Source organism: Leucoraja erinacea, chromosome 4 (genome assembly GCF_028641065.1).
Source record: "Leucoraja erinacea ecotype New England chromosome 4, Leri_hhj_1, whole genome shotgun sequence".
In the NCBI taxonomy this organism is placed as follows: domain Eukaryota; kingdom Metazoa; phylum Chordata; class Chondrichthyes; order Rajiformes; family Rajidae; genus Leucoraja; species Leucoraja erinaceus.
The window spans coordinates 92,995,576-93,017,324 of record NC_073380.1 but is presented as its reverse complement, the minus strand read 5'-3'; the positions used below and the strand labels follow the sequence as shown (position 1 = coordinate 93,017,324).

General features: G+C 42.8%; 1 protein-coding gene across 3 annotated transcripts in view; it reads left to right on the top strand.

Moving 5' to 3' along the window:
- The window catches only part of si:dkey-225n22.4 (collagen alpha-1(XXI) chain), a 159,265-nt gene that overhangs the window by 117,018 nt on the left and 20,498 nt on the right, over nucleotides 1-21,749 (top strand). For all 3 annotated transcript variants that reach the window (XM_055634805.1, XM_055634803.1, XM_055634804.1), the window contains exon 18: nucleotides 17,690-17,734. In XM_055634805.1, coding sequence (XP_055490780.1) covers nucleotides 17,690-17,734 — 45 coding nt within the window. The remainder of the gene's footprint in view (nucleotides 1-17,689; nucleotides 17,735-21,749) is intronic.

Genomic DNA, 21,749 nt, shown 5'->3' with positions numbered 1-21,749 from the left:
CTTTAATTAAATTATTGTTTCTTGTACTATTTGTGTTGATGAGGTGGTAGAAAATGTTTAGGTTGGTTTAGAGATACAGCACGGAAACAGTCCTTTTGACCCACCAAGACTATCGAACCTGTTCACATTAGTTCCATGTTATCCTACTTTCATATCCACTTCCTGTAGATTAGTGTCACCCATACTGTGGCTCTGCCCATAGGCTCACTAGAAAGTTATTTCTCGCTCTTAGACTAGTAGCACATGCTAACATGAAGTAACCACTGTAGAGTTGCTAATAAAAGATTTTGGATCCTAATCACTTTGTGTGAGCCTGATCAATTCAATTGGGGACAATTTTACAGAGGCCAATTAACCTACAATCCTGCCATCTTTAGCATGTGGGAGTGAAAACGGGAGCACCTGGGGAGAATGTGTGAACTCCACATAGACAGCATCGAAAATCCATAACAAATCCAGGTCTCCGACATAATGAGGCCGCAGCTGTGCTACTGTGCTGCCGAAGGCCCACTATGTTCTCAGAGATTAGATGTTTCAATTGGGAACTTCACAGTGAGAGTTGAGAAGAAGTGTTCTGGGTACCTGGGTGTTCTGACATGCACAATTCACACTACTGTTTATCCACATCTCCCAAATGCCAGCCCCCCTTTCTAGTTTATTCAGATTCCAAAACGTCATCCTAACTTAAAAAGGATCACATTGGGCAACGATACAACTCAGCCTATCATTTCTGCTCCATTGGACCACCTCCTACCTTTCCTCCTTCAAATCCGGCATGTCCCGATAGAGGTCTTTAAAATGATGAGAGGGATAGACAGAGTTGATGTGGACAAGCTTTTCCCTTTGAGAATAGGGAAGATTCAAACAAGAGGACATGACTTCAGAATTAAGGGACAGAAGTTTAGGGGTAATATGAGGGGGAACTTCTTTACGCAGAGAGTGGTGGCGGTGTGGAATGAGCTTCCAGTGGAAGTGGTGGAGGCAGGTTCATTGGTATCATTTAAAAATAAATTGGATAGGCATATGGATGAGAAGGGAATGGAGGGTTATGGTACGAGTGCAGGCAGGTGGGACTAAGGGGAAAAAAAATTTGTTCGGCATGGACTTGTAGGGCCGAGATGGCCTGTTTCCGTGCTGTAATTGTTATATGGTTATATGGTTATATGGTCCCTGTGTTCTCTTCTTCTTTACAAACTCGTTCAACCTCCCGCTTGACTTCAACCTCTCCCCGTGAGAATAACTTACACATTTTCACAAGTCTTTACGTATAGAGGTCCTAAATTCTCTGCAGGATTTCTTGGTGAGTATCGTACTATTGCCTGTCAAGGATAGGCATAGTCAGCCATGGTAGGAAAGGCAACCATAGATGAACAATTCCTCTCTCCAAGCAGGACAACATCAACGCTGCACCCTGTGGCGTAGGGTGGGTTTTGCGCGCCCAGGGCAGTTTAAAATATTGCACCTCCTCATTAGCGGTTTTTGGTCTCTTACTTCGGGGGATGCGACTTCTTTTGTCGTATCGCCCGTCTCCGCCTGCGCCGAGGCCTAATGGCGGCTTCGGAGCTGGGGCAGCGGTAGCGGCGGCTGGGACAGAGGCAGCGGCGACCTGAACTCGGAGCTGGGACAGCAGCAGCGGCGGCCTGGCCTCGGAGCTGGGACGGCGGCAGCGGCGGCCTGGCCTCGGAGCTGGGCAGTGGCAACGGCGGCTTTGACAGCGGCGGCCTGGCCTCGGAGCTGGGACGGCGGCAGCGGTGGCCTGGCCTCGGAGCTGGGATGGCGGCAGCGGCGACCTGGCCTCGGAGCTGGGACACCGGCGACCAGAACTCGGAGCTGGGCAGCGGCAACGGCGGCTTTGACAGCGGCGGCCTGGCTTCGGAGCTGGGACAGCAGCAGAGGCCGCCCGGCATCGGAGCTGGGATGGCGGCGGCAGCGGCTGGGACGGCGGCAGCGGAGGCCTGGCCTCGGAGCTGGGACACCGGCGACCAGAACTCGGAGCTGGGGCACGTTCCGGCGGCAGCGGCCACTCGACCCGACCACGGGCCCAGTGGATGACAGTGGCGGCTGGGACAGTGGCAGTGGCCTCGGCGCAGAGATCGCTGGTTGGTTAAAATTGTTGGATACATTTTTAGCGGCGCAAAAAAATTGTTAGATAAAAAAATTTATAAAATGGCAAAACATTTGACATTTTATTACAATAATTCAGGGGAAGGCTGCTAAAGAGGTGCATCGTGCCTTTAGAACAAAATGTTTTGCCATTTTATAAAAAGAATTTATCCAACTATTTTTTTGCGCCCCTAAAAATTTAGCGCCCGGGGCAACCGCACCTCTGGCCCCCCCCCACGCTACGCCACTGGCCGCACCATCATCTCTTGTGGATGGATGGATGCCAACCATAATACAATGATGATCTTCAGTTATGCTCATCCTCACAAGTGGAAACATTTCTCTACATTCCACATCATCAAGATCTTTCCTCATTGTAAAGACATCTGTCTGTTTTTTTCTCACCGTTTTTCAGAAGAGACACATTCCGTTCATGCATACCTTTGTACACTTCCCCTGCACCCTATTGACTTCCACATCTCATGACTGCACCACCCCATGATCAGACCCAAGTGAATTAACTGGAATATTTATCCAAATGATTGCTAATATATAAACAGAAATTTTGTATTCAGTGTATCTGCTGATCACTGTTTAGATGTCAACTACCTTTGTTAAAAATATAAAACAATTTTTAAAACAAAACTCATATTGATTTTCAACTTGAAACAGCAATTTGCATGGTGTTCAGTTCATATTTTGTAGTCTTAGAGAGAATTTTATTTTTGGTGCAATATAATACCTTGTACAGAACCTAGTATAAGACTCCACTGTTATCCATTTTGAACCTTGCAAGGTGGATCTGGCCACAGGTCACTTAATATGATTTTTTTTTTTAAAGGAATCTGTGATTGTAACTACAGAGAGAAATGGAATCAAAAGGCAAAAGTGAACTAATCAGTCAAGTTGGCTCCTACTAATTATGCTAAGTGGTACAATGTCTGCACCATTGTATTAAATCAACGCCACCTTTTATCGAGGGCTTAATTTATTTCAAGTGCTCTCAGTCCAACATTCTTGTCCATGTATATCTTGGCAGATGAAGAACAAAATTTGCAAAAGCTTTACAAGATTAGATCCGTTAGAAACTAGGACATGACATAGGTGAGTTAATATGGGTGATTTTTGTTTCAGCTGATTTTTCTGCTTTTACTGGTGAAATGGGAGATTTATTAAAGTTGTATTTGGCGACCAGTTTATCCGTGCAGCATAGTCTGAATTCATTAGAACTGCTCCGGGACAAACTGTTTTCTGTATTCATCTTGAGACACGCTTCAATTCAGAAGGCAGTGAAACCAAGTTAGTTTCCATCTTGCCTCTAATCTACTTATATTTGACATCACATAAAGAGTTCCCTGTAATCTAAGTAACAGGGCAGTCCTAAAGTGCGAAGTTATTAGAAAACATGTTTCCCTTGGTTGATGGGTTGATAGAGAATATAATGAAGGATTGGTTTCCAATTTCTGCTTAAGGGAAGTTATTGCATTGCATTTTCAACAACCAGAACCCCTCCAAGCTTTGTTTTCAATCAACATTTCTTTATGGATGTCTTTCATGTATTTTGTGTTTTTTAATAATGTTAGCAGATCAGTTTCCCTCCTGGGATAAATAAAGTTCTAATGTATCGTATCATCGAAACCTGAGTTTTGTATCAAAGGCATTGAGGCACCTTGGAATGTTACTATCAGTGCTGCCAACACAGAATCCTGAGAATTGAAAGGGAAGACCATCATCCAAATGCTATTGTCCTATCCGGATCCAACTATGGTCATGTTGGATATGCGACTCCCTGAATAGGTTCTCCATTCTCAGCTCTATAAAGCCCAATGAGCTCAGAGAGGTTCAAAGACATTTTACAAGATCACCCTTGAATTATCACTGAAGAAATTTCAGTTTTACACACACAGCTGACAAGTTCATACGATAAAAAAAAACATTCTGTTGGCAAACCCTATCTAAGGGATCCTCATACTTTGAAGAACATTGCCTCTTCTTCTTCTTGCATCTGGCCATTATGCCCCTGTCCCACTTAGGAAACCTGAACGGAAACCTCTGGAGACTTTGCGCCCCACCCAAGGTTTTTGTGCAGTTCCCGGAGGTTGCAGGTGGTTCCCGGAGGTTGCAGGTAGTGGAAGCAGGTAGGGAGACTGACAAAAACCTCCGGGAACCTCTGGGAACCGCACGGAAACCTTGGGTGGGCGCAAAGTCTCCAGAGGTTTCCGTTCAGTTTCCTAAGTGGGACAGGGGCATAAAAGACAACTTGTTCTGTTTGATCTTCTGTTTGTGCACACCACATTGAATGCATTCGTTGAAACAGGTTGGACCAAGTGAAGGTTGCAACCCCATTGCCTCTTTAGATAGCGGAACAGAGAACAAAGAAAGTACATTGTGAAAAGTACAGTCATGAGCATGACCAATCCTGGTCTTGACCATTGTGTTGTGTCGCCAACACAGGGCTCTATTCTGGATAAGGACAGTATGGAAGAAAACATCTTCATTCTCCAAAGGTCTTGCCAAATACAAATAGTTGTCTTGTTGTTACTGGCCTATTTTAGGTACAATGTTTGCAGTTGATGTTTAGGAAAAGTGCGATACAATGTATTTACAGTTACATTATCTCTAAATATTAAGATAACTTGTGTGAAACAGAGGATGATACTTTAACTAAACAGTGCAGGAGTATTGTAGCAAAAAAGCTATGGCAAACAGGCACAAAAAAGACTAAATTGAACGTGCTTTAGCAAAGCTGAAGTCTAAACAGACGAGATGAGGGCAGTTGAGAGAAAGGACTGTGGTTTGGAAAATGATGAATTAAATCATTAATATTATTAATATAATATAATCCTGTCCCTATACCTCCTCCATCGACTCCGTCCAAGGACCCCAACTGTACTTTCAGGTGAGGCAGAGGTTCAAGTGCACCTCCTCCAACCTCATCTGTTGTTCCAGGTGCGGACTCCTATATATCGGCGCTAACAAGCACAGGCTCGGCGATCATTTCGCTGCACACCTCCATTCAGTCCGCCTAGGCCTACGCCATCTCCCGGTTGCTAATCACTTTAACGCCCACTCCCATTCCTATACTGAACTTTCTGTCCTGGGCCTCCTTCACTGTCAGAGTGAGACCCAATGCAAATTGGGGGAATAGCACCTCATATTTCACTTGGGTTGCTTACAATCCATCGGTATGAATATTGATTTTTCTAACTTCAAGTAAACCTTGCTTCCCCTCTCTCTTCGTCCCTCACCCACCCTAGTTCTCCGACTAGTTTTACTGTCCTCCTGATTCATTTTACTAATTGATTGCCTTGTTGTCACCTTCCCCACAACCAACTATTAACCATTCTACATTTCCTTGATTATCGTCTGCTTTGATCTGTCATTTTCACACCTTACCCTTCCATATCTCTAGCCTCCCTCTCCCCTAACTCTCAGAAGGATCTTAACCCGAAATACCACTAAATCCTTCTCTCCAGAGATGCTGCCTATCCTGATGAGGTACTCCAGCATTTTGTGTCTATCTTCGATGTAAACCAGCAACTGCAGTTCCTTCTGACACATTAATATTAACAAATTTTATATAAAGATTGAAATTGATTTAGTTCAATCTGTATTCATCGTCCAAGCAAGCAAACCATTAAAGGCATGCAGTGCAGGTTGGCTATGATAGATTGGAAAACTACATTAACAGAAATGACACTGAACAAGCAGTGCCTAATATTCAAAGCATTGCATAATTTACAACAAATATATATAGATCCTTAAAGCCCAAATTCCAATAGGAGAATTGGTCTAGCAACTGTTGTCAAGATAAGTTAAAAATAAATTTGATCAAAAGAAAAGATGGTATGATGTAGCTGAAACAGCAGAAAGCATGATAATTGTTAGTATTCAGCAAAGGGTGCAATGCAATATACATTGCAACTGTTTAGGCGAGGTTCATTACTAAACGTATCTTTAGAGATGTTAAATTGAAACACTTGGTTAGACTTTCTAAAGTGCTCCACTACATGTGTATTTTAGTTACCTCAGCCGCATACTGCCTTATTTCCAGCTAGGTAGACAAAAGTGCTGGAGAAACTCAGCGGGTGCAGCAGCATCTATGGAGCGAAGGAAATAGGCAATGTTTCGGGCTGAAACCCTTCTTCAGACTGATATAGGGTGGGGGGGGGGGAGAAGAACGGAGAAAGGAAGAGGAGGAGCCCGAGGGCTGGGGGAGAGCTGAGAAAGGGAGGAGACAGCAAGGGCTACCGGAAATTGGAGAAGTCAATGTTTATGCCACTAGGGTGCAAACTGCCCAAGCGGAATATGAGATGCTGCTCCTCCAATTTCCGGTGGTGCTCAATCTGGCCATGGAGGAGGCACAGGACAGAAAGGTCGGATTTGGAATGGGAGGGGGAGTTGAAGTGCTGAGCCACCGGGAGATCAGGTTGGTTAATGCGGACCGAGCGGAGGTGTTCAGCGAAACGATTGCAAAGCCTATGCCAAGCCTACGCTGTTTCCAGCTAGGGTCCATTTTGCAAATTTCAGCAGCACCTGGAGTGTTACAACTAACTCTTTCATTCTTAATTTGCTTGCATTTTCACCTAATACTGATGCTTTCCTAAAATATAGTTTTTTGTAATCTCCAAGAATGAATGAAGGCATTAGTCCAAGCAATTTTGCATTAATTTCAATTTATGTCTCAAACTATAAATAACTAGGCTACTTTTTTTCATTTTCTTCATTAAGCAGATACAATAGGGGCATTTAAGTGGCTTTTAGATAGGCACATGGGTATGCAAGGAAGGATATGTATCACATGGAGGTAGAGAAGATCTGTTTAACTTAGCATCATGTCCAGCACGGGCAATGTGGGCCAAAGGGCCTGTTTTTGTGCTGTACTGTTCTATGTTCTATACAGAACATTATGGCTGTAGACTTTCCTGACATAATTTAATGACAACAGAAGGAGAACATCTGTTATCTCTTTTCCTGAATAGTGTGCCTCCTGCTTTTGGTTTTACACATTATTTCCTTGAATTATGTTGTGCCAGTAATTACAAAAGAATATATTGCTTGAAAATTATTGTTATTAACACCATACGAGAAATCATTCTAAATCTGTCATTTATGATTTGAAACACAACAGAAATAATTGACTCCAAGAATATTATAGTTAAATATACATTTCATTCTATTTGAACAAAATCTGGTTCTACACAAACTTAATATACATTTCATGAAACTAGCATATTTCATATCTCATCCACATTCAAAGTTGTGCTGGAATTGATAAATTCGGAAACATATATTAGGTGCATTGTTTCTATTATCCCCTAGCTATCAAACAAATAATATAATATGGATTAAACACAGTAAGCCCGTGTACTAGCAATTTGTTATGGAACAAATGATGAAAGGTCGACATTTCCTTCCCACCCACTTATGCTGCTCGACCCACCGAGTTTTCCAGTTTATTGTTTCTTGATCCAGATTCCAGCATCCTCAGTCTCTTGCATCTCTTCAAGTTAATGTATTTTAATGTTTGTAACTATTGCTGGTATTCTAAGATGTTTTAATGTGTCTCTTAACTGCCAAAGACATTTGTAAAAAGCCTTAGAGTTATGTGGTTCTGTGAATTGTCTGCCTATCCCAAGGCAGAACCTGAGGACAGGCTGCCAGTGACCAACTCAGTGCTCAGGTCAGCTTCACTTCATCTGATACCTGGCAGATGCAAGGGATTAGCTCATCGGTTCTCCACATCTGGGAAAAGATTGGTATTACGAGAGGCAAATCCTGTCAGTGGGTTGGGGTCCAGTTGGTATGGTCAGTGGGTTGGTCAGTGAGTTGGAGTCCAGTTGGTATGGTTCCAACGCCGGGATTTTGGTGAGTACATGCATCGCTATCTTGTATTCTCCCTGGCCCGATACTTGGTTTATATCCATGCCTAAACCTGCAAAAGGTTCTAGAATAGTGCATGAGGGTGAGCCGGGACTGGTCTTGCCTAAAAAACAGTTGCTGAGATCGTGGACAAAGCCACACCCCCAGCTCTGTCAGCTATTAACAACCTTCAATGAAAGTCAATAAAACTGCAGATGCTGAAGTTCTGAGACAAAAATAGAAAATGCTGGAAACATTCAGCATGTCAGGCGGCATTTGTGAAAAGAGAAACAGTTTCAATGTTTCAGGTGGAAGACCCTTCTTCAGTCTGACAGAGGGTCTAGGACTTAATATGAGAATTTAGTGGATGCAGAGATGACGACCAAGTTCTTAGAACGATCTTTATTAATAACTCGCTCCTTGGTCTATGCACACGCGACTAGCCACAACGGTGGTCAGTCGAACAACTGCCGCGCAAAAGTGAAACCGCGGTCCCTCCCGGGTCACGTGCCCTCGGCTTCCGAACGCCGGGTTCGATACTAGCGGGCGCCAGCAGGCACCTCCACAATAACTGTGTTTCACTTTTTGAAGGTGCTTCTGAATATGACAGATATTTAGAAGTATGTAACAACTATTAAAATCAATTCATTTTTTAAAATGTTACCAAAAAAAATTGAAATAATTAGAACATTGATTTAAAACCCATTCATTTCTTTTTGAAAGACCTATTTTATTCTTTCTTCATCAGCCATAAAATCGCAATTGACACCAATGAATATGTAGATGTTGCAGCAGGTAAAGCCCGATGCATGATCTGTGAATCTAAACACTGTGAGTTCATGTCCGCTACTGGGTCCTTGTGCAGTGCAGGCCAGCAGACCCAGTGAGATGAACCCATCGGCAAGTTCGGCTGTGCAACCACCATGTTTCTGAGCACTTTTGTTTGCATTTGCCAGCAGTTCTCCACAGCACTTGAAAGTATTGACAAAAGCCTGGCCTTCTATGTGCGATATTTTCCCAGAGAGAATCACTTGAGTGCTTTACATTTGTGGCTTGCTTTCAATACTGAACATTTTCATCCAGTTGAACTTTGACTTTATGAAGGCCTACTCTAACACAACATGCCATTTGTTTGAAGGAAAATGTTAAAGGTGGGAGAGAAAGGGACAGATGCCATAACATTTTGTACAATAAACTCTATTATTTCAAAAAAAAGTCAGAGGTTTTATATTGAAGTTCAGTGCCAAATAGTCAGAAGCACTGTGTTACATGATCAAACAATGCAAGTCACTAATTAGAAGTTACCAGTCAGCTCTTAAACATTTAACCATGAAATTCATATGATTTTAGTAACCTTTGGAACATTTCTAATGGGCAAAACCGATTGAATTAACCTTTCTGTGAAACTCAATCAAAAAAAATATGTGGGACTGCAGTTCCTTTTGTTTTGAGGGCCTCTTGTCATGTTAAATCACAGATGGCGGGTTTGTGCTGATAGTTATCGCAGTGGCCTGGAAACCAACCAACACTCCCCTCCCGAGGCCCACAAAATGCCGCCCTGGAGCACACCCACGTCATATTACTCATGGAAAACTCAGTCGAAGCCCTCAGCACCACTTACCGAGCCTAGTACATGGGGAAAGCTGATCCTTCGTACATACTGCCATCGCCAGGAGCACAGAAGGAAGTGGGTCACTATGGAGAGCGGCGATGGAGAGAGGCCCCAAGAATTGGAACCTGGGGAAGGGACGAGAGGAGACTAGGCAAATATCATAAAGCAGGATTTACCTGAACTAGGGATTTCCCAGTACCAGGTCAGGACCTGCTCAGGAAGGTTCCCTTTATATCATCATTTATATTCCCTTTATATTACTGCATGGTAAACCGATACAGGTTGGCAGCACTACGTTGTACACAGGTAGACATATGCAGCACTGCACTGTACATTAGTACAGATGTGAAGCACCGTATTGCGTACTACTACAGATGTTTGACTCTACACTGTACACTGGTACAGATGTGTGACACTGAACTGTACACCAGCACAGGTGTGCAGCACTGCTTGGTACACTGGCACAAGTGTACAGCACTGCATGGCACACTGGCACAAGGGTGCACATTGCATGGCACACTGGCACTGATGTACGGCACTGCTCTGGTACAGTTTGTGGCATGGCAAGATACACGGGTACAGATGTACAACAATGAACTCTACACCAGTACAGATGTGAGGCAATGCATGGTGCACCAGTACAGATGTGCGGCACTGCACGGTACACTGGCACAGATGTGCATCACTGCATACTACACTGGCACAGGTGTAAATTTATTGGTGGTTCCTCTGGAAAGCATGCTTTCCGAGCAGTTAGCATCAGTTATTCTGAAAACCTTACCTTGAAATTATTTTCAATATTTTATTGACTGCATGAATTTTTGCTCTGAATGGCAATCCTTTTTCTAATCATTGTGAAAGATATATTTGGAAGGCCTGCAGGTTACAATTATTCTGCATTAATTCAGTCGGCAGGGGCAGAGAGAGGATTCCCTCATAACATTCTGGCGTTCTAAGGCCTGAAGCATCACACCCAAAGAACAGAACAACAAAAGGGTCAGTTCATTAAGGGATGGTGCACAGGGTTCCCGTGGACAAAATTCAAATTCAACTAAGACTCTTGGGAATGTCGAGCAAAAAACAAACTGCTGGACAAATTCAGCAAGTCAGGCAGCATTTGTAGAGAAAAATGGAAAGAATATGTTTCGGGACACATCTACAAACTGTCCGTTTCCCTCCACAGCCTGACTTGCTGAATTCCTCCAGCAGTATGATTTTTGCTCGCTTCCAGTATACACAGTTTCAGCGCAACCATTCATGTCATTCACTGCTGGAATTGACACTCAGACTACAATAACAAACAGCGGTCAACCCCTCCATGGATAGACAACTTATATGTAAGTTTTAGATTAAGATTTTAGATTGAGATTTAAAAGTTAATTCAATTTGCATTGTTCATTAGGAATGTTCTAAAGGTGACTTAACATCATGAATTTCATGGGAGAATTCGAAGGAGCTGACTGGTGCCTTCTCATGAGTAGCTTCCACTGCTTGATCCACCAACTCAGTGCTTCTGATGCTTTGTCATTGAACCTGGCCAGTCTCTATAGTTGTACCAAACCTAGACTGTCCCTCCGGTAAAGGGAGTAGCAGGTGGAATGATGCCTATTTGGTGACACAAGAGATTACACATGCTGGAATCTTGAATGAAAAATCTAATTCCTAAAATATAAGTGCAATTCAATACCCATATATTACCATATCATGCACAAAGCATAGAACTGAGGAAAAAATCTACCAGATACAACCCTTGTAAATATGGCATGTTAAGACCATCATTAAAAACACAGTGCATTTGCACAATATTTAGTATTTTATGTAGAGAAGCTTTGTTGGATTTGTTTTAACGTTGAAATGAGTAAACTGTTTAGAACCAGATTTTGTTGTATAGAACCCTCCTCGCGCTATGCTAAACAATTTTTCTCAAAGTGGATGTAATTGTTGTGATTGTCATGAGATTTATCCGAATTTCCTTAAACCTAGTGTTTCGTGTCTAAAATGAGGAGTTACATAGCAATATACTTCCTGGAATAACAGTTACTGAAGTGTATCATTGGACAGATTTTCTGAAGCTGCTTTGGTCAGCAATCCAGCAGAGATATGTCGACGTACAAGCTTGCTTCGCCCCCCCCCCCTGAATTGGAGTGTCCACTCGATGTCACTCTGTTTTCTCAAGTTCTAGGCATTCCAGTGCTGGTATCCCTTACCCTCAAGAAAGCACCTTCCACTCAGCAACTTGTGCCTCAAACCTGCCCAGTGTTTCAATCATTAATCCTGCTTCTCTCTATAGGTTCTGCCTTGACAATCCTATCTGTGCCTATCTAGGTCAATGCACTTAGGGAACAGAGATAGAACTTACTTGATAAACAAAAATATTTCTCTTCTCATGGAAAGCATCGAGCTGCATCATTAACTCAGCTTCTCTCGATAGGTGCTGCCTGATATGCCGAGTATTTCTAGCATTCTCTGTTTGATTTAATATTTCCAAATCTGCAATTTTTGTTTCTCCATGTTTTCTCACGTCAATATATCATTGATATATTTTATTTGTATTTGTATCTCCTCTTCCATATTTATCACTCTTTTCCTTCTACTTGCCCCTCCTCCAGAGATATTGCCGTGATGCACAAGCCCTCACCAGCCAGTACCACCACCACTTGTGTCATTCAGTCTTTCCTGGCCTCCACCCTTTGTTTGCTTCACCCCTTCCCCTTCTCTGCAACTTAAAATGTGTTTAACTTCCCACTATTCCAGTTTTGAAAAAAAGCTCATCAATCCGACACCTTAACCTTGCAGCCCTTTCCATTGATGCTGCATCATCTCCCATCATTGCACAATAAAACTCGTTAGGGTGGATCTGAACTTTGTGTGAGGAAAATGATCTCACAGTTGTGAGGCTCCAGTGTCATTATATTCACCAGGTAATGAGTGGAATGTCAAATGGTATCCAGGTGTGGACGGGCATAGAATGGTATCACAGAGGTGTGTCAGCACTTGAAACAACCCATTGATAACAATGACAACTCTTGTCACGGAGATTCAAAATGACGCTCAGGAACATTGTTTGGCATACGCAACTGTTATGACTGAATTTCATTTTGGCTTCAAAGATAGCCTGACTGTCACAGCTGCGAAATGTTTGATCTTAAATGGGACATCTGAAAATAATCGAAAATTCATTCACGAGGAGATTCTCAAAATAACTGATAAACAAATTAAGCCACATTAACCACAGTAGCTCGATTCTATATATGATGCAGGTTAGCGCGGCCCAAGAGAAGATTGCATCATCAATAATAACAAATTTAATCAAAATAAAAGTTAGGCAAACAAATGGCTCAGAGTGTACAGGATTTTTAATAATTTGTAATATTTATATCATTTAAATAGTCTTCCAGTTGCCATTATGCATTAAGATCAAAATCCAGACTAAATCTGCTTACTTCATGACTTAGTAAGTTGGATGGATGGGAAGATAATGGAAAGATTTTCAGTTCAATAAGTAACGCTGACCAATAATCCCCTTACACTAGCACTATCCTACACACTAGGGAGCAAAGGGAATTGACAAAGTTTCAGGCCGAAACCCTTCACCAGTCTGAAGAAGGGTTTCGGCCCGAAACGTTGCCTATTTCCTTCGCTCCATAGATGCTGCTGCACCCGGTGAGTTTCTCCAGCATTTTTGTCTACCTTCGATTTTCCAGCATCTGCAATTCCTTCTTAAACAAATATACAAACCTGTACATCTTTGGAGTGTGGGAGGAAACCGGAGCACCCAGAGAAAACCCATTTGGTCACGGGGAGAATGTGCAAACTCCGTACAGACCGCACCCATAGTCAGGATTGAACCCGGGTTTCTGGTGCTGTAAGGCAGCAACTCTAATGCTGTGCCAACTTGCTGCGAGTGAATGTTGAAATTACATATAGCAATGCTCCAACATTACAGGAGCAGAAAGGAATTCATAAAGGAATTCATGGAAAAACTCTTACCGCATGATTGCACTGCAAGTTTACATCACATTGGCATAGCAAGTGATGGAGGAGTAGCTATAACAAAAAATATATGCAAATTTATTTAATTGAGCTCGAGGGCAAGTGAAATTATTGTCCTTTATTCACTGCCTGAAAAGATCTTTATTGTCTTCAATGCATATTTAGTGGGACACTTTTTATTGATATCGCTTAAGAACATGAGAATTTAAGAGCAGGAGTAACCATTCAGCCCCTCTAGCTTGCCCTACTATACAATTTGATAATAACTGATCTGTTCCTAGCCTCATCTTCTCTGCCAGATCCCCATTGCCTGCAATTCTCCAAGTTCTAAAAATATATCTACTTCCTCCAATGCTGATGAAGAACTAGCCTCCGTAATCCTCTGAGGTGGAGAATTTCAGAGATTTACCTCCATTTGCGAGAAATTCCAACACAACAATTTTAAATAACCTTCCCCAAATCTTGTAACTATGTCCCCTCATTCCAGATACTCCAGATAGTGGGAACATCTTGACATCTATCCGAAAAAAAGACACAAAATGCTGGAGTAATTCAGCAGGTCAGGCAACATCGGTCGAGAATATGGATCGGTGACGTTCGGGTTGGGATCCATCTTCGGGCTGATTGTAGGGGGGGGGTGGGGGTTGGGGGGTGGGGGGGGGGGGGGAGAGGGGAGATTTCTGGAAGAGAGATGGGACAAGACAAAGCCCAGCAAGCGATACGTGAATACGGGTGAGGGGGATTTCAATGGCAGATGACAGGACAAAGGTCAAAGATGAAAAGATAAAAAATGTGAGATAAGGGCAGAAAAGGCATGAATAAGAAGGTAGTGGAAGGAATATAGGTGAAATGGGACAGAGGGAAAGGGAAAGGGAGAAAAGGGGTGCACATCTAGGTTCTGCACAGGGAAGAGGGGAAAGGGGGGGGAGGGTGGGAGAGCTCGTAGGTTAGTTACCTAAAATTGGGGAATTCAAGTGGAAATATGAGCGCTCTTCCTCCAGTTTCCACGTGGCCTCACTCCGGCAATGATGGCGGCCCAGACCTGAAAGGTCCGTTTGAGAATGGGAAGCAGAGTTAAAATCCGGAAGGGGAGTTAAATGGTCTGCTACGGCGTGCTAGGTATCGCGGTTGCTTACCATTTTGGCTCCCCTTTCATTCCCATCCTGAGCCTCCTCCATTGCCAGAGGCCACACATTAACTGGAGAAACTGCACGTATGGGTAGTTTTCAGCCCAAATGTATGAACATTAAATTATCTAAATTTAGGTATCTAACCCACACCCCCCCCCCCCCCCCCCCTCTTACCGCATATACACACATTTCCTCCTCCTCTCTTCCCTGTGCCCCACCTGGATGCACACCCTTTCTTCATTTCACCTTCTCCCCAACCCCTTCCACCTATATTCCTTCCTCTGGTTTCCTATCCTTATCTCATACTTTTTTGTCTTTTCCTTTTTGGCAGATTGCAGACAACCCACAACCACTCCCTCCCCCCCTCCTCCCCCCCCCCCCCCCCCCCCCCCCCCCCCCCCCCCCCCCCATCCCCCCCCCTGTATTCTCCTGCTACTTGTCAGGCTCTATCCCATCTCTACCGCTCCTCCAGCTATCTTATCCATCCTACAATCAGTCCGAACAAGGGTCCTGACCCGAAACGTTGCCTATCCATGTTCTCCAGAAATGCTGCCTGACCTGCTTAGTTACTCCAGCATGGTGTCTTTTTTTGGTAAACTAGCATCTGCAGTTCCTTGTTACAGCTACATCTGTTCTGTTATGCCTCTTTTCATTAAGATCGCCCTTCATTTTTTCTAATCTACAGAGAATGAAGATCTAATTTATTTTCAAAATATATGACTAATCAGGACAGAAAAATATGCGGTGTTCTGTGTTCCAGGTTTCTTTCTGATACTTTTGAAATTTTAGTTAGATTGTTGTGCAGTGCTTTCAATGTAATTTGTCCAGGTTTGCTTATTTATTGTGCTCCGACATGGAGCAAGACTTTATTGATGCTGCTTATGAAACAAGCAATTACAGCTTTACTGCAATTACATGATTCCGTAACAATAGCTCCCTTTCGCGAATTTGTATTGTATGTAGAGCAATGCAGCAATGCAGTAGCATCATACAGCATGCAAACAGATCCATTGGCCCATGAAGTCCGTGCTGATCATCAAGCACACACTTTCTCTAATCCCACATTGATCCCACTTTATTCCCCATGCATTCACATTATTTTTCACCACTCCACTGGCAGATTCTTCTACTTATCCACACACGAGGTGCAATTTACAGTGGCCAATTATTCTACTAGTCTGCATGTGTTTTGGATGGGGGAGGAAACATGTGGTCACATGTAACATATAAACTCCACACAGACGGCACTGGAAGTCAGATCAAGGGTAGCAGGAACTATAGGCAGCTGATCTATGAGAGGTGCTCTTATGCTCTTCTAAAATATATAAAACTACATTTTTCCGATGGAGTGTAATATTTCTAATAAGGAACCAGGAATTTTGCAAAAGCAGCGATGAGGGTAAGCTACAGTAGCATCCAGCAATTGGATAAGTGTAGGAAACATAGACCTGTGGAGCTTGTAGAATGATATGCCATGATTTTCCAAATGCTACACTACAGTAGATTCTCCTCGCGAAAGGTGACTTTGAAATATATGGAATGCTGTGACATGCAGGTATTTACATGGCAGATACCAAATTAAATGTTTGGGCATGTCCATTTCATGGTGAGCAAATTTTAAAATGCCATGGTTACTGACTGACAAAGAACATTTAGAACGGAGACGAGAAAACACTTTTTATCACAGAGAATTGTGAGTCTGCGGAATTCTCTGCCTCAGAATCCGGTGGAGGCAGGTTCTCTGGATACTTTAAATAGAGAGCTAGATAGGGTTCTTAAAAATAGCGGAGTCAGGGGATATGGGGAGAAGGCAGGAACGGGGTACTGATTGGGGATGATCAGCCATGATCACATTGAATGGCGGTGCTGGCTCGAAAGGCCGAATGGCCTACTCCTGCACCTATTGTCTATTGTCTATTGTAAGTGTGGAGTCAGAATGTTGTTGATAACTTTTTAAAATAAAAATACATTTGGTTTTACTTTGACTTTCTTTTTTTTCTCAGTTGTTTTCTTTATCCATCTTTCATTGAAAATATTTCAATGAAATAAAGTTATTTTGATTCAGTAATGTACAAGCACAATATATGACAAGGTGTAGACAACTTTGTTGGCCATCCTGTGTTTAAAGACTGAGAGACTAAGGCAAGGACAGAGTAAAGGTTCAGGTAAACCGTCGCCTGTCCATGGGTGTGTAAATGCTGGAGCTTCTATCCAGCATGAGCAACTGAGTGCTGGTATCACCAATGTACTCAACTACCATCAGAAGGTAAAGATCTTGATAGCACAAAGGCATGAGCACAACCCTGCTTGGACAACATCAATGCACAAAATTATTCACCCGCACACAGCATGGACTGATCGATTTGGATGGAATCCAAGGGCAGAAAGACAAACCTCAGGTTTTGTCGTGTTATTTTTGGACAGCTGATGACATAGAGGAAGAAAATGATTTCAGTAAAGGACAAGACTGCATCTGCGGGATGCCAAAAATCAGCGATTGGGTCCAAATCAAAATTGCCTTCCAAATTGTCTGTAAACATTCGATTGTTAGATTCAGATTCAGATTCAGATTCAATTTTAATTGTCATTGTCAGTGTACAGTACAGAGACAACGAAATGCATTTAGCATCTCCCTGGAAGAGCGACATAGCAAACGATTTGAATAAATAATAATAAGTGTCCGGGGGGGGGTGGTGATTGGCAGTCACCGAGGTACGTTGTTGAACGTACACAGCAGTTGCACTGTACCTTGCATTTGTTTATGTTGATCATGTATTGGAAGCAGACGTGAGCGAGTAGAATAGTGTAGATCAGCAAATGAGGGAACATGACTTTCTTACTTTAGAGTTCAGCTATGAAAATGTTTATCTGATTCATGTGAAGCTGTCATTCTTTGCTGTTGCACATGTCAGGAGCTTCACAAGGCGTCTCTGTGAAGATTTTGGATGATTACAAGGATGCACATGACTAAACTCGTTCTCCTTTTCAGGGTTTTCGAGGTCTTCCTGGGGCCCCAGGACCACAAGGTCCGAAGGTAATTACCGTCCATGCTCACATTTGATCTGGATCTGAATTTTATTGTCCATGCAGCATTTATAGTTATGATTATGAAATCATGAATCACATTGGTGCCAGGATCAACACACTTTGGGTGTTGTATCAGTCTGCAGTCTAATATACTGTCTGTTCCATAGTGCAAGGTCATTCATTCGAATTTTATTCTGGTGGTTTTGGCACAGAACACTAAGTGGGGCGGGCCAGCAGCTGAATTTGTTCTTAAAAGCCAACAGCTCTTAAAACACTGGTCAGACTTATGCGAGTTCTGCTTTTGAGAAATAGAACAACGTTTGGAGTGCAGAAGTCGAAGCATATACTGCTGCAGTTCACAAGGTCAGAAAGGCAGAGTTGGCCTTTTGAAGATAAGCGACCGCTTAATGGTTGGCAGTAGAACATCCTGGATGAAGAAGTCCAAAAGCAAATGTTGCCTCAAATATGCACTGAATGGGGGTGGAGGTGAGGAAAAGATTTGCTTTTCAAAGGAAGTATGGTTTGCATTAGGTTTAACCTTAAAATGTTGTCTTAAAAACGCTCGGCAACACACAGTGCTGCCTCTCAGCGAGTGGAAAACACATGTGAATGTGCAGTGGCACCTGTATATTCCAGGACCTCATGAATTGCTGTTGGCGGGAAAAAAAGCTCAATGATAAGTCATGTAAAAGCTGATGCCGAGGCTTTGTGTATGTTCATCTTATCAATGGGTTGGAGACTAGGGTGACACGCAGATCTCTCGTTCGTTATTCCAACAATTGCTCCTTTTTACTCAGTTTATAGTCAAAGATCTCACATAACATGTCCTGCTCTGCGGATAGAAGTGGTCATTTACCACTGTTACTTAACGTTATTCTCTGTGACTTGGCTCTGTCACAGACTATCTGGGATATTCAGTCTGCGCCAAGGTAGTGTTAAGTATGCCATGTTGTAAACTAATCTCCAATACATTGGATGCACATGAAAAATGAATTGTTTTGTCTTAATACATCCATGAAGACACTGCCTTTGCAGGGAGAGATACTTGAGTTTCTAAAGGCAATGGACATGAAGAAAATGGAGACCAGAGATTTCATCTAAGTTTGAGCCTAATCATTTCCTTTTATTTTTATTTATGTCTTCTATCAATCCATCTCTCTTTAATGCAATTTGTGTATAATAACAGCATTGGAGATTAAGCTCTACAGGGTCAATATGTATTAATGTCTCAGTAACACACAATGGCTCAGTGTACAACCATATTGCCCAGTCTTTAAATCAGCCTGCAGCTGATATGTCCAAATGCACATGAGATGCACATTCTGTGTGGTATCTCAATTATGGCCCACTCCTCTTAAACCGGGTTACTTTAGCAGTAATCCCACAGAACATTAATAAATATAAATTATCTGCCAATACGATCCTCAACATTTGCAAGAATATCTCGAATAGCAAATAATGAATCACCTCTGAAAGGCATTTTCACATTCCAAACCATCTTGTGTCGAGATGTTTTGGGGTACCTAAGATGTGGTTCTGGGTATGAAGCCAATCAAACTGCACGAGAACATTTGCCACACATAACTGGGGATGGCAATTCTGAGGGTGATGATAAAATCATAGAATAATACAGCATGGGAAAAGGCCCTTCAGCCCAGCTTGCCCATGCCGACCAAGGTGATGCATCATCGGAAGTCCCACCTTCCCGCATTTGGCCCATTATTCTCTAAACCTGTCCTATCCATGTACCTGTCCTAATATCTTTTAAATGTTGTTATAGTACCTGCCTCAAGTACCTCTTCAGGTGGCTTGTTCCATATACCCACCACCCATTAAGAGAAAGTTGCCCCTCAAGTTCCTATTAAATCTTTCCCCTCTCACCTTAAATCTATGTCCTCTGTTTCTTGATTTCCCTACTCTGGGTAAAAGGCTCTTATCTATTCACCCTGTCTATTCCCCTCACGATCTTATACACCTCTGTAGGATTACCCATTAGTCTCCTATGCTCCAAGGAATAAAAATCCTAGCCTGCTCAATTTCTCTGTAGATTAGGGCCTCTTGATTAACATGTATTTCTAAGAGAGTTGTGCAACAGAGGGAACATAAAAACTGACTGCAAAAGTTTTTATGGATATGTGAAGAGAAAAAGATTAGTTAAAACAAATGTAGGTCCCTTGCAGTCAGAAACAGGTGAATTGATCATGGGGAACGAGGACATGGCAGACCAATTGAATAACTACTTTGGTTCTGTCTTCACTAAGGAAGATATAGATAATCTGCCGGAAATAGCAGGGGACCGGGGGTCAAATGAGATGGAGGAACTGAGCAAAATCCAGGTTAGCCGGGAAGTGGTGTTGGGTAAATTGAATGGATTAAAGGCCGATAAATCCCCAGGGCCAGATAGGCTGCATCCCAGAGTATTTAAGGAAGTAGCCCCAGAAATAGTGGATGCATTAGTGATAATTTTTCAAAACTCTTTAGATTCTGGAGTAGTTCCTGAGGATTGGAGGGTAGCTAATGTGACCCCACTTTTTAAAAAGTGAGGGAGAGAGAAAACGGGGAATTACAGACCAGTTGGTCTAACATCGGTAGTGGGGAAACTGCTAGAGTCAGTTATTAAAGATGGGATAGCAGCACATTTGGAAAGTGGTGAAATCATTGGACAAAGTCAGCATGGATTTCTGAAAGGTAAATCATGTCTGATGAATCTTATAGAATTTTTCGAGGATGTAACTAGTAGAGTGGATAAGGGAGAACCAGTGGATGTGTTATATCCGGACTTACAGAAGGCTTTCGACAAGATCCCACATAAGAGATTAGTATACAAACTTAAAGCACACGGTATTGGGGGTTCAGTATTGATGTGGATAGAGAACTGGCTGGCAGACAGGAAGCAAAGAGTAGGAGTAAACGGGTCCTTTTCAGAATGGCAGGCAGTGACTTGTGGGGTACCGCAAGGCTCAGTGCTGGGACTCCAGCTATTTACAATATATATTAATGATTTGGACGAGGGAATTGATTGCAACATCTCCAAGTTTGCGGATGACACGAAGCTGGGGGGCAGTGTTAGCTGTGAGGAGGATGCTAGGAGGCTGCAAGGTGACTTGGATAGGCTGGGTGAGTGGGCAAATGCATGGTAGATGCAGTATAATGTGGATAAATGTGAGGTTATCCACTTTGGTGGCAAAAACAGGAAAGTAGACTATTATCTGAATGGTGGCCGATTAGGAAAAGGGGAGATGCAACGAGACCTGGGTGTCATGGTATGCCAGTCACTGAAAGTAGGCATGCAGGTGCAGCAGGCAGTGAAGAAAGCAAATGGTATGTTGGCATTCATAGCAAAAGGATTTGAGTATAGGAGCAGGGAGGTTCTACTGCAGTTGTACAGGGTCTTGGTGAGACCACACTTGGATTATTGCGTACAGTTTTGGTCTCCTAATCTGAGGAAAGACATTCTTGCCATAGAGGGAGTGCAGAGAAGGTTCACCAGACTGATTCCTCAGATGTCAGGACTTTTATATGAAGAAAGATTGGATAGACTCGGCTTGTACTCGCTAGAATTTAGAAGATTGAGGGGGGATCTTATAGAAACTTACAAAATTCTTATGGGGTTGGACAGGCTAGATGCTGGAAGATTGTTCCCGATGTTGGGGAAGTCCAGAACAAGGAGTCACAGTTTAAGGATAAGGGGGAAATCTTTTAGGACCGAGATGAGAAAAACATTTTTCACACAGGGAGTGGTGAATCTCTGGAATTCTCTGCCACAGAAGGTAGTTGAGCCCAGTTCATTGGCTATATTTAAGAGGGAGTTAGATGTGGCCCTTGTGGCTAAAGGGATCAGGGGGTTTGGAGAGAAGGCAGGTACAGGATACTGAGTTGGATGATCAGCCATGATCATATTGAATGGCGGTGCAGGTTTGAAGGGCCGAATGGCCTACTCCTGCACCTATTTTCTATGTTTCTAGGTTGACTATCAATGTAGGGTGTTTTTGATTTTAAGTGGTTACAAAATCAAAACACTC